The sequence below is a fragment of the Perognathus longimembris genome, chromosome 21, assembly GCF_023159225.1.
Source record: "Perognathus longimembris pacificus isolate PPM17 chromosome 21, ASM2315922v1, whole genome shotgun sequence".
Taxonomy (NCBI): domain Eukaryota; kingdom Metazoa; phylum Chordata; class Mammalia; order Rodentia; family Heteromyidae; genus Perognathus; species Perognathus longimembris.
In genome coordinates, this window is record NC_063181.1 from 32,553,530 (window position 1) to 32,567,723 (window position 14,194).

General features: G+C 37.3%; 1 protein-coding gene across 1 annotated transcript in view; it reads right to left on the bottom strand.

Moving 5' to 3' along the window:
- Window positions 1–14,194, bottom strand: part of LOC125339387 (disintegrin and metalloproteinase domain-containing protein 5-like) — a 51,043-nt gene that overhangs the window by 12,588 nt on the left and 24,261 nt on the right. The window contains exons 16-20 of the mRNA XM_048330525.1: window positions 11,530–11,728; window positions 9,824–9,998; window positions 5,945–6,161; window positions 1,426–1,512; window positions 400–517 (exon numbers count right to left, since the gene is read on the bottom strand). Of these exons, the coding sequence (XP_048186482.1) occupies window positions 400–517; window positions 1,426–1,512; window positions 5,945–6,161; window positions 9,824–9,998; window positions 11,530–11,728 (796 nt within the window). The remainder of the gene's footprint in view (window positions 1–399; window positions 518–1,425; window positions 1,513–5,944; window positions 6,162–9,823; window positions 9,999–11,529; window positions 11,729–14,194) is intronic.

Consider the following 14,194-nt stretch of genomic DNA (forward strand, 5'->3'; position numbering starts at 1 on the left):
GGTGGAAAAGTTCTGCTGGTACCTGAGCTGTGCTTGAGTACCATGTAAGGTCTGCATTTTTAAGGCTTGGTCTCCACCCCAAGCAAATGGTTGTTGTCTTTCAAAAGCTTGGTGCAAGCTCTGTTCAGGTCTTTGAGACAGGAGTCTACCATGCAGTTACCAGCCTTTTAATAATGACTCCAAGATTCAACCTCTCAAAATGTGGCTTCTTCATTTTCTTGCCATACAACAGGTATACTCTTTCTTTGACAATACAAACCAATATGGCCAGGTGTTTAGATTTTAACCTCATAAATAAAGTAACTTTTGTGATCAAGAGTTGCTTTTCAATATAGTCTCAACCTACAGTTCATTTTCTTGCATGCCATGTTTAACCAATACAATTTTAACGACACTAACCAAATTTAGTTCTGAAACCGTGACCATCATCGATACTTCCAAACCCCCCTCTCGCTGGTTTGCACTCTGGAGGGCCAAATCCTTCATCACAGTGGCAGTGGTCAAAGTTGTTGCACTGCTATAATACAAAAAGCAGAATAGTTTGTATTAGGAATGTGGAAGAGACCGGAAAAGGAATAGTACAGACGGTCAACAGGCGAGGGCTGTTTACTGCTAGCGAGGGACACAGACCTTCCCGAGGGACTGGAGGTTGTGCAAGGGGGTGAATTTGAGATCAGCCTTATTTGGGGTCTGAGCAAGGAGGCAGAGGTTAATGGAAAAGCCCTTAGATCTAGGAAGTTGGGAGCTTTGGGCTGGACCCACAATGGACTGTTTACAGCTGGACTTCTATGAATTGTCCTGCTTGCACATCAAAGCAGGGGTTTCTTTCACTGGGTGCCTGTATGTGCCTTGGACAACAGGGTGGGAGCCAATCCTTCAGTTTTCATAGACAGAGGGTTTCTTATGGGTAGTTAGAGTTTGTGCTTTCCCACAAAGCATGCCATTTTAGAGATTGTTAGACAAACTCACTCAGTTTCTACGTGAGAGTTCCATACTTTACAAAGTTTCTATTGCCAAATCCACTCCAATTCTGACTACAGCCAAATTCAAATACCTTTCAATTACCAATAATCTGCCCCAATCCCTACTCATTTTCCAAGACAATTCAGACTCCAAATAAACTAAAAAGACTAACACACTCATTACTTTTTTTTATAATATTGCCTTCTCTATGTAAAAGTAGAAACATTTTCCTTTCATGATGGTAACACAAAGCCAACTGTCCTTATAGCATACCCACCCCACCCTGTATATAGCAAATACTTTACACATCTGTAGCATTTGAAATGTTTTCCCTTTACATTATAGGTTGTTAAATGGTACCACAAAGTGTAACAGTAACTAAAATGCAAATATTTTTAAAATCTCCCAATTGTTCAATAAAATGTTAAAAGTACTGTTCAAATGAACAGTATTGTGACTTACCCCATGGTCATTGCAATCTCTAGTAGCATTACACTTTTCATAGTCCATAATAAATCGCCGCTCTCTACACGCCATTCTGTCACAATACTAAGCCAAAGCAGAAAGAAATCAGAAATAGAGTCAGCTAAACATTAAGATTGATTGCAGAGATAGCATGTAAGAATTTTAAGAGAAAGAATCCCAGAATTCATATTATCCAGAATTGGCATCAAAATCCATGAGAATACAATGATAAAATAATTTGTGATTACCCTGAGATAAGAAATATATCTTCCGATTGTAAAGAGATCATCGTTATGTAAGGAACTGGTAGTTTTATACTCTTAAGTCTAGAAGTAGAAACCCCTTTGGAAAGATAAGTCATTGGAAAAATCAGCTGATGAATCTTATGGTCTCACACAAATTATCTGAAGAGCCCAGAAAGAAGTGCTCTGCCTATGTGGAGACCTACACTCCACCAGAAACCATTATTACCAACAGCAAGAGGGAGGCTCAGGGCATTACCAGGAATAGCAAGGTTGAGAACTCAAAGTTGGCGGGGGAAGTCTTAAAACCGGAAGATGAAAAAGGAGAGAGAGAGAGAGAGAGAGAGAGAGAGAGAGAGAGAGAGAGAGAGACGTATCAGGTAATTCTGTATTTTTAAAAGTTTCCTATTTGGGATTTTAGCTTTGGGTCATCATGATAGCACATAGACAAAGGAATCAGGTGTCGGAATACAGGTTTGAAATAATGGTGGTCATATCACAAAGGAGAGAAGGGCCTCAGAGTATGTCCATATTCCAGCATTTTGAAATGGACAACAGGTGACTGACATTCATTTTTTCCCATGCACTATTATAAAAATGTCATTATGTTTAGCATGCACAAGCTGGGCTATTTCTCAAAACAATATATGCTAATTTAACTTTAGTATTACCTCATGGACATACTTAACAAGATCAATTAGAACATTAAAAAGTTATAAGACTATTGACTTATTAAAACTTAGAAGTTTCTAGAAATATTGCATAATTATTTTATAAAATATTGATTACTAATACTCTTGTTTTATTCTTACAGATGCCATATATATAACTATAACATTATAATAATATAGCAGGATATTCTGATGATACCATTCAACTGAATTAAATCATTCCCTTGCCAACTCAAAATATATTTAATCCATTACAGAAAGTAAAAGTCACTAGGGGCTGGGAATATGGCCTAGTGGCAAGAGTGCTTGCCTTACATACATGAAGGCCTGGGTTCGATTCCTCAGCACCACATATATAGAAAATAGCCAGAAGTGGCGCTGTGGCTCAAGTTGTAGAGTGCTGGCCTTGAGAAAAAGAAGTCAGGGACAGTGCTCAAGCCCTGACTTCAAGGCCCAGGACTGGCCAAAAAAGAAAAAGAAAAAGAAAGTAAAAGTCACTCAAAGTTTGGCTTTTAAACTGAAACAGTAATACAAAAATACGATTGCCTAAACAAACAAGAGTGCTTGACCACAAATCTCATTCAGAACTATCATCATATGAGAGCTTTATATCTTATCTAAAAAAGTATCCATTAATGGGGGTACATGACTTATTACATATTTCAGAACATCAAGTACTCTGCATAAAAATTATTGAAAGATAATATTGTGCTTATAAAAGTTGAGTTGACATGGACTCATACACTACCTCACCCTGGATTTATTTAGTTCCTTTCCCAATAGTCATATGAATGTGGAAAAAATTAGAAAAATAGAAAAGCAGCACAGGAGAAAATGAAACCCATATATCTCACAACAAACAGATAATGACTATTAACATTTTGGAATTCATGCTAGTCTATTTCCATTCCACATGGAAATTTGAAATCATCCTGGATATAATTGTTTTCACCTAAAGTATTTTATCAATGTAGTTCTGCATCATGAAATAAGTTGAGCTGTCATTCAGTGGCTCATGCCCATAATCCTAGCTACTCAGGAGGCTAAGCTCTGAGGATCACAGTTTGTAGCAAGTCCAGGCAGTACGAAAAAGCCAAAGTATTTTGAGCAGCTTTAACAACCTAATAGCCCCAACAATAGGCTAAATGAGTGTTGAACAGCTTTGATTTGTTTTGTTTGTTTGTTTGTTTGCAAACAGTTTTCAAGGCCTTACTGAACTACCTAAGGAGATTCAACTTCTAAAATCAAATTTATGCTGATTATGGTGGTTCATCCCTATAATCCAAGCTACATGGGAGACAGAACTCCAGAGAGATATGGTTCAAGACTAGCCCAAGCAAAAGTTAATGATATCCCATCTTTACAAACAAGGTAAGCTTGGTGGCTTTCTTCCCATTATGTAACCCCAGAATAGGAGAAAGTCTTTTCTCCAATTAGCCACCCCCGCAAAAACAAAAACAAAACCTGTAAATGGAGCTGTGGCTTAAGTGTAAGGTGCTAGCCTTGAGCACAAAAAGCTCAGGCCCTGAATCCAAGCCCCAGGACTGGCACAGAGGAGGTGGGGGGTGGGGGGGGAGGGAGGAGTAAAACAGAAACAAAGAGAAAGACAACAACAAACAATGGTGGGATTGTAATATTGTGTCATGGTATGGGAATCAGTATGGAGTTTTCATCAAAAAGCTAAAAATAGATATACCTTAAGACTGTTAAAAAGGACATAGGAGAGAGAAGGTGATTAAGAAACAGTGTACGTATATACACACATATATACGCATTATATATGTGTATATATACCATATGTAGTATATATACCATATATAGAGTATATATACTGTATATATAGTAATTTTCTCAAATTATATTATATACATGTTGTAAATACCACAGTGAAACCTCTTCGTACAGTTCATGCTAACACAATAAAAAAATCAAATGGAGACTAAAATACAAGTATATTTAAAATATAAGAAGTGTGAAAGAAACTAAAAATGCATTTGAGAACCCCCTTGCATAACTAATGTAGGCTAATTTTTACAAACTAAGAAAACAACTTAAAGATATATTAAAATACCATATTCTGTTCCATACTCTTAATTCAAAATTTTACTCTGATTTTTCTACATATATTTCAGTCTTTCACTTGAATTTATATTAAATTTTGTTGTGAAAAAGTAAAAAAAGTTACTAATTACTAATTTTTCTTTTTTTTTTGCCAGTCCTGGGGCTTGAACTCAGAGCCTGAGCACTGTCGCTGGCTTCTTTTTGCTCAAGGCTAGCACTCTACCACTTGAGCCACAGCGCCACTTCTGGCCTTTTCTATATATGTGGTGCTGAGGAATCAAACCCAGGGCTTCATGTATAGGCACTCTTGCCATATTCCCAGCCTACTAATTCCATTTTTATAGAAATAGAATAAACAATCCTAAAACTCTTCTGGAGGCACAAAAGACCCCAACTAACCCCAAAGCAATAAGAGCATAAAGAGCTGTGATGGAAGTATCACAATACCAGACTTCAAATGATACTGCAGAGCCACTGTAACAAAAACGGCATGGTATAGAACAAAACAGACACAAAGAACAATGGAATAGAATAACTAGAAAAACGCCTATTCAGACACCATTATCTAACTCTTAACAAGGGTAACAAGAACATACATTTGAAAAAAAAAATAGCCTCTTTAACAAGTGATGCTGGAAAACCTACATGGAGATGACTGAAACTAGATCTCTATGCCTCACCATACACAAAAACCATCTCAAAATAGACCCTAGGGGGCTGGGGGTATGGCCTAGTGGCAAGAGTGCTTGTCTTATATACATGAGGCCCTGGGTTCAATTCCCCAGCACCACATATACAGAAAACAGCCAGAAGTGGTGCTGTGGCTCAAGTGGCAGAGTGCTAGCCTTGAGCAAAAAGAAGCCAGGGACAGTGCTCAGGCCCTGAGTCCAAGGCCCAGGACTGGCCAAAAAAAAAAAAAAAGGACCCTAGGTCTTCGAGTAAGAGCTGAAACCTTTGAACTCCAAGAGGGAAACACGTTAAGTATAGACATAGAACTCCACTACCTCAGGAAGTAATATCAAGAACTGGTCAATGGAATTGCCTAAAATATAAAAGTTATGCACAGAAAAAGAAATGAACAGAGTGAAGAGACAATCTGCCAGGTATTTGTGCAACAGGGAATTTATAGCCAGAATATATGAAAGAATTAAACAACATTAAACAATGAAAGGGAAAAGAACTAAGTACAGAAAGGGCAAGGAACTGTAGACATTTTTCAAATTAAAAAGGGCAAATGGCCAATAATAACAAGATGAGGAAATGTTCAACACCCTTAGCCATCAGGGAAATGCAACATCTCGTGGAAAGAGATTCAGTTTGACAAGATGTGGAGAATTACTGAGGCACATGGTGGTGAGGAGGTGGTGGGTGTGCATTGTGGATCTGTTTAGCACCACTGAATTGTATTGTAAGGTAGGGAATATGCGTTATGTGTATTTTGTGACAATAAAAGTTGAGGGAAATCAACTGATTGATACATTGTCAAAATGACTATACTCATAAAAAGTAATTTTTAAACATGATTTTTGCAATTCTATTTACCATTTCAGGTCCACACATGGAGCCATCGTCTACAAACGTATCATCTCTGAGATCAGGTGAAGAAATTCTTATGATGAGGTTTGGTTGCTGTGGAGAGGTTTTAAACACAGACACACAGATATCTTCTCGCACATGTGTATAAACCACGGAGTAATTTTCTCGGCTTAGTAACTTCTTGTATGGCCATAAACAAACTAATTTTCCACATAACAAATTGCTGAAAGCAAAGGAAAAATGTCTTACCCTTTACTGCAATAACATAACAGCATTGACTGCATTACTATGACACTTAGCAGTTCTCATTCCTCTATATTGTGAACTTTCATAGTCTTAGTTCCCCACCTAATGTGCAAATATAGTTTATTTTTAGTTTATGTAGTGGAGAGTGAGTTCAAAAGAATGTTTCACAAATTTAAATATAGGTTTCTGTTATTTTCTCTCTCAATAAAATATTTTCTTTTTGTTGTGTAAGGTGACTTAGCAAGTAAGGAATGAATGACTTCTAGAATTTGACATCTCCTTCTGCCCTGTATGCTAGCTACTGAAATTCAAACAAATAACCATTAAACATCAATGAGACAATTCTTACTACATACACACAAAATATATATGCACAAATATATTTGAAATATATATCATAAATACATATAGCACGTGTAAGAGATCTAACATAATGCCTAGCTCATCACAACCATACAGCTATTTCTATGGTCTTTCTTGCTTTACCACTATAGACAATGAACGTATTGAGAATAGTACTGTTCTGCTCAAATCCTGTAATAAAAGAAAACCTGGGGAAATATACCATGTTTACTATTAACAGAATATAATATTCCAGGATTTTAGAAATATGTAACCCACATTTCAAACAATTATGATTTCTAACTACGTACTCAAAAGAACAGAATGAAGTGCCACAGTTTCCAAATCTATCTCCTCTGGAATTCATTTCTTCATAACAAGCAAAGGTAGCGCCTTTAGCTTCTGAAAACAAGGATAACAAAAACAATACATTATATATGTATTGCAGAATTCAAATTATATCAGAAAATTATTGAGCCAGCCTATGAAGAATAATGTGATCCCTAACTAAGTTACAAGGGAGAAAGCTAATTTTCAGAGAGGTCCTGAATCTAAGATTGGTATGCTTTGTTCTGTATCAAACACAAGTTAAGTTGTGTTTATATTTTAAGGAAACTGGCAGCTGCAGCCCTCTGTTTCTCCTAAATTGTTCTCTCTGTCTTAGCTCCCTATCTAGTGTAATAACATTTCCTTCTATGGTTCTTATCCTTGTATTTCTTAGCATCCTAACCATTGCTAAGCAAAAGAGACTGAATTTTAAAATCCATTGCTTTAGCTGGGTGCCTATGGTATATGCCTATAACCTTGGCTACTCCAGAGGCTGAGATCTGAGGATTGTGGTTTAAAGCCAGCCCTGGTGACAAAAGGCCTTGAGATTTTTATCTTTTATTAACCACCAAAAAGCCAAACCAGGAGCTGTGGCACACTAGCTGTGTGCAAAAGAGCTCGGGGCAGTGCCCAGGCCCTGAATTCAAGCCTTCCTAAAGATAATCTGAAATGCTGAGCCAAGCAAAGGTAAGAGGGGACATTTTGTTCTATTACTTTTTCTTTTATTAATCAAGTTAGAGGGAATTCTTTGTACTTTGTATTGTCTAGGATACTTGATCATGTATTAAATATTTTAATTGAATTTATATAGTAACTTTGACCATTTTATTGGCTCTATAGAATTTGAGTATTTTTTACTCTAATTTTAGGTTATTTAGTTATAATTTTAGCACTTCAAACAAGACCAGAAAATAACCACACTACATCATTTGATAATCCACTAATTAAACATATAGTTAAAGCTATAAGAGACAAATGTAAATTTTTTGATAGGCAACGCCATTTAGTAAGATTTTTTTCTTTGCCTTATTTTCATTGTTGTATTCATCTTCCTCCTGTGTGTTTAAGATTCCTTGAAATATCTTCGGCAGGACTTGTTTAGTGCTTGTAAGTTGTTTTACTTTTTAAATTTTATTTTTTCATTTGTTTTTATACCTCCTCAGTTATGACAGATAGCTTTACTGGCTACAGTAACTTAGATTGACAGTTTTTCTTTCAGGCCTTGAAATTTTATAGTTTATACCCTTCTTCTTTTAGTCTCAAAAATCTGCCTTTATAAATGCCAAGGCACTTTTCCCTTGTGGAATTCACAATTCTTTAATTGTCCTGCATGTTAAATGCTTTTACCACATGACATGAGGAGGTAATTGTTTTCTTTTTATTGACATGACTGACTGCTATTCTGTCCACTCAAGCAGATTGGGATGGTGGCTTTTCATTTGTTTAGATATGTTGCTCCAGTCTTCCCAGATTAAAGTAATGAGGCAACTGAATAGGAGAAGAAGCATTTGTCTAGCTCAGTACAAAGAATTAGTGGCAGTCCAAAAAAGCAACTTGCTCATAAATGTCTCAATCCACTCCATCCCAAAGTGGACCAGAGGAGCTAGTCTCACTTCAGCAAGCTTTCAAGCGAAACATGCTACAAATAGACCTAAACACCTATTTGCTGCATCTTAAACCCCCTGAAGTAAGATAATAGTATGCACTCCATTTCTTCTTTGTTTTCCTGAACTCAAACTATAGCTGACAGTAAGCTACCTAGGATAAAATTTAGCTTGGGGAACTTCAGCTACTTCAATACACAAACTTGACCTACTTTGAGAGGAACATCATTTTTTATTTCCCTAGTAGGTATATTAATGTTTCAATCCCATCTTATATCATCTCTTCTATGTTTAGAGAATGAAATTAATACCTAATCTCGAGTTATTTACTACTTTTAATTCAATGCAGATACTAATTATAGGTTCATGCATCTTGTCCAATAAAAAATAAATTACAGTGGATTTGTTTTTTTTAAGAAACAGATAAACATGACAGCTTACAAAAAGCAATACCCAGGGGCTGGGAATGTGGCTTAGCGGTAGAGTGCTTGCCTAGCATGGGTTCCATTCATCAGCACCACATAAACAGAAAAAAAGCTGGAAGTGGCATTGTGGCACTATGCTAGCCTTGAGCAAAAAGAAGCCAGGGACAGTGCTCAGGTCCTGAGTTCCAGCCTCAGGACTGGCACAAAAAAAAAAGAAAGAAAGAAAAGAGAGAGAGAGAGAGAGAGAGAGAGAGAGAGAGAGAGAGAGAGAGAGAGAGAGAGAGAGAAAGAGAGCAATACCCATATAATGCCTAATTCAACCACTTAGGGTGGTCATCTGTAGTAAACATTTTATTTCCTCAGAATGCTATTTCCGCCAACAGGATTGCGTGTTTTCTTCTTTACAGACAGGAACTCCTTTACCATCCAACTGTTATCCATCTGCCCTAAAGTAGGTAGAAAACTCTTGTGGGCAGTTCCTGCATCTCCATTTCATGGTGATTTTTTTCTATTTGTTAACAATTCTATGTATTCACCAGTGATGTTGTCATGAAACATTTGGAAATTCCCTCCTTTTTCAGCTTCCAATACAGCAGGAAATTGGGGGGGGGGGGGATTTTTGTAGCAAGTCTTTCACAGTGAAGTCTACTGCTGTGTCAGTTTCCTCGTGGGTATCGTCTCAACGGGAACCCTCACATCCAAAGCCACCCCCGGATATGAGGCCTGAATCTACAAGGTACACTGTTCCTGAATTGCCCCAGCTTTCGTGGGTAAAAAAATCATTGCTGTTGTATTTCAAGCCCTCACGTGTGCTTTGCATGGATTCTTTCACTGTACTTTTCCAGCCCAGCTGAATGTCCCACGCAGAGAAGAAAATAGCTTTCCTCTGCAGCGGCTTAGGAGAAGTCTGGCCTTCCCCCTGTGCGTCTGGCCAGTCTCACGCCCGCCGGGCCGCCTTCTCCAGCGCGGTGCCCGCCCTCGGAGCAGCTGGGGACCTCCCGCTCTGCCCAGGGTCAGCTGCGCACGCCTGGGGTCCCCTCCTCCCACTCCTCCGCGCTCCAGAGCCGGTCCCCCTGGCCCGCACATCCTTTATCCTGGTATTCAGAAGCCTTGAGGCTTTGGTTTTCAATCACCAAGCACTTTCACATGGAGGCGCTCCTCTCACGGCTCCGTAGTCTGGAACTGTTCCTGGGATGGCGATTCTTGGGTGTGCGGGAGGGGTGGGGGTGTGGGGGGGGGGGTGGGATAATCAATAGAGGTGATCTTCCACAAAGCTCGTGGACTCTTTCTACAATGACGCTTTATTGATCTCAGTACATCTCAAGCCCACACATAATAGAATTTTGGCTATGGCTTTTTACTTGTATCCTAATTTTTAGCTTGCTAGCTCCTGAGGGCCATTACACCCCGACAGCTTTAGAAGGGCCGCCGGCATTACCGGGAACTTCTGGATCTAAGAAGTACTTAAGGGCTCAAGGGAGGAAAACCAGCAAATACTCGAGATCCAGTTGTGAACACTGCTATCCTAAGTCTTCAGAACCACCCGCCACCAATACATTCTTCAAAGCTTTTCTAACAAAATGAGAAAAGAAACCACTCTGAACCTTACCCTCCTTGCACTACCAACATCTTTGTCATGCTTCTACACTGTCATCTATTATGCTATTTCCTTTCTTCTCTTTCTCAAATTCCTAGGCCTATTACTCTTTTCTCCTGGTCCCTCAAGGAAACTACCAATTAAATGCCCTAATAGTTAGCTAACATTTTAGTATAGATAGTTATCAGTGGAAATTTAACTTAAGTGACAGCCTACAACTATAAACAAAAATTATCCCACAGAAACATAAGAAAGCTTTCTCTGAAATTATGAATTTTATCATTGTTTTGTTATCAGTTTGCCATCCAGGCAGTGGACCTATGGAGCAATTCATCTATTAGTTTCTTAGATTTAGATATCTAAAACTATTTCTGTTCTCACTTTTTGTATAACAATCTCAAACAGGAGATATTGCAACAAAGAATAACTAGAGGTGAGAATCTAAAAAATCTCAACTTTGTAGCTGAATATTTTCAAAGGGACTAAGAAAACTAGCAAGCTAGAAACAACAATTTTTTCCACTTTGATGATGATAAGAAGACCCTACAATAGAAACTGAATCAAAAAATGCCCACTCTTTAAGAATCAAGGACATCTTAAGGCTCTCTTACTTGTCATTTTTCTATCATGCCTTTAGATATTACAACAAAAATGTTTCTGAAAAAGCTTTCCTTTAGTGGTCTATTTTTTAAACAATTATACACATATGCATATATATACACATCTGTCTGTGTATAGATGTATGTATATATTTGCATATATATTCATATTCACATTTAGGGATTGGTTTGTTGTTGTTTTGCTTTAGTTTGGAGGGATTGTGGTGTGTGCCAGTCCTAGGGCTTGAACTCAGGGCCTGGGCATTATCCCTGAGCTTTGTTGCTCAAGTCTTATAGCTCTACCACTTGAGCCACAGTTGGTTTCCTTCAACACTAATATAAATTAGGCAAGCCATTAATTAGTCCTTCACAATGAGTTGGTACTTTTACCCTATAAATTGTAGAATTTGGGGCAAACAGCTTTTAGGGAAAAGAAAATTATGTTTATTACCTTCTCCAAGTAATCTTTTACACTGTTCATCAAAACTTCGACAAGCTCCATTATAGCAGTAGGCTTTATCATTAGCACAGTATTGTCCATTGCGCACAAACGTGTCAGGCACACAGTCTGACTGGTTCCCATTACAAAACTCATCGAAATCGCACTCTGGGTCAACTGATTTCCGACAAAGCATATTAACTGATTGTAGCTAAGAGAGCAACAGAATATAATAAAAGATTAATTATTAACTGTGCTGCATTTTTCCTCCTTAATGTATAACTTTTCATCTATATTTTTCCTAAGTTGCTAGGAACAACAAGACAACAAAATTGTGTCACCTATCAAGTATTACATAGAGATTTAGGTGACTGAATTTTTGGTGCATTAAAAAAATTGAGCCATTTTGAGAGAGGCTGGAAACTTAAAGATAAGCAGACTACCATAAAAGACAGAAGAGTTAAAGAATTTATACATAGACAAAGGCAAAGTAGAAACAGCTGTCATTTTTATAACATGAATAAGAACAATCTGATCTCATATGAAATATCAGGCCCTAAAGTGAGAAAGAGAGGAGTCAAAAATACCCAAAGAAAGAAATGAAGAAGAAAAATACCCAAAGAAATAACTAGGAGCCAGAAAACTGCATATAAATTTGCCTAGCAGGGAAGAAGCAGTGAAAGTCATAGATTGCCTTCTGCCCAACTTCCCTGTCAGAGATAAACAGGGCACAATCAGACAGTCCCATGCAGCCAGCAGAGAGTTAGGGGCGTCATAAACGTTTGATAGTAGCTCTGTGAATTATTTAGTCAGCAGAGTTTGCCTCCTGGCTCTCTCTGCTGACTTCTGAGCAAGACAGAACTTCCATATACATATCCAAAGATTATTATATTCATCTTTATTCATTACTGTGTTGGTTTTCTTTTACTTATATAGTTTTCTTGCACTGTATACCTGATGTAAGCCGAGTACAGTTTAGCTCTTGATTTTAAGTATAGATCATTGACCCTTGCCATTTACTTCTCTGCTTCTCTCCTTTCTTTTCTCCAAATACATCATGTCCGTACCACCCCAGCCTTTCAGTATTCAGTGTTATCCCCTTTCTAGAGCCTCTTCTAATTATAATTACTGTCTACAATTGACCATATTTATTCTCCTATTCTCTCATCCCTGATCTTTTCCTCATCACTCATACTCTCCTCATTAGGTTAACTAGATATTCTGTTCCATCAGCTTCAAGTCTACTTTTCTGCTAGTTTCATGTTGCTTTTGTTACTGTCAGTTTGCACTACTGAAGTGAGACACGGTACTACTTCCAAAATTGCTCTGAGGTAACAGAGGATCTGTCAAGTCTATATGAATTTTAGGATTTTGTTTTCCATTTCTGTGAAGAATAAATAGCATTGGATATTTAATAAGGATTGCAATGTATCTATTGATGGCTTTCAGTAATATAGCCATTTTCATATTAATTTTGCCAATCCATAAAAATGAGAGGTCTTTCCATCTTCTAGAAATCTTTAATTTTAATTTTTTATAATTTCATTGTCTTCAATTTCATCTGTATTATGTTTTTTCTTATAACTGTATGGTCTTATGCAAAGGTGTTACATTTCAACATGTCAGTTTATGAGTAAAATGCATCTCGACTAACATTACCCCTTTCTTCATTCTGCCCCATCTCTCCCAACTCCACTCATACCTACAATTTTCCTCATTCTATTTTCACGTCTATACATTGACTATTATAACTTCATTGGCCACTTTCCTTTCTTCATTCATCCACCTCCCTCCCTTTGACTTCATTATCCCTTAAGCACTAGCTTCTTGGTATTCATTTTACTAGCAGGTTTTTCAAAGGAGTTACACCACTGGAATTCTCTCCTGCGTATACCAAACTTTTGTGTTCATGTGTATATGTAGAGGTCTTAAACTTCTCAGGTTTATTACTAGTGCTTTTTATCTTTTAAGAAGGTCTTTATAGTCGTCTGAGTATCAGATCATTTTGTCTTCAAATAAGGATAAGCCAACTTCCTTTCCAATTGGTATACATTTTATTTCTTTTTTTCATCCTATTGCTCTGGCTAAGAATTCAAGCGCTGTTTTGAATAAGAATACAGAGGCTGCACAACCAACTGTTGTCTCATCCCTGGCTTTAAAAGAAATATTTTCAGTTTTTTCTGATTTAATACATCATTGATGATCTGTCATAAATAGCCTTAATTGTGTTGTGGAATATTTTTCTTATTCCTGAGTTTTTCAGGGCTTTTTTTTTTTAATCATACAGGGATGTTATGTTTTTCAAAGTCTTTTTCTGAATCTAAACAGATGATCATGTGCTTTTTACCTTTGATGCTATTTATAAGCTCTAATACATTTATTGAGTTACACATGTTAAGCAATCTTCACAACCCTGGAATGAAACAATTTCATTATGGTATATGATCTCTTTATTGTGTTGTAGAACTTGGCTTATGAGTGTTTTATTGAGAATTTTGGCATGTATACTCAAAAAAGAAATTGATCTATACTTTTCTTTATACTGTGTCATTATTCCATTCAGGCATAGAAAACTACTGACTTTAGAGAAAAGTCTCCTTTTCAGGGGGAAGTTTCCCTTCTTCTTTCGAGATCATACTGATTTGAGTATGATGGTGCACACTTGTAATCCCAGCTA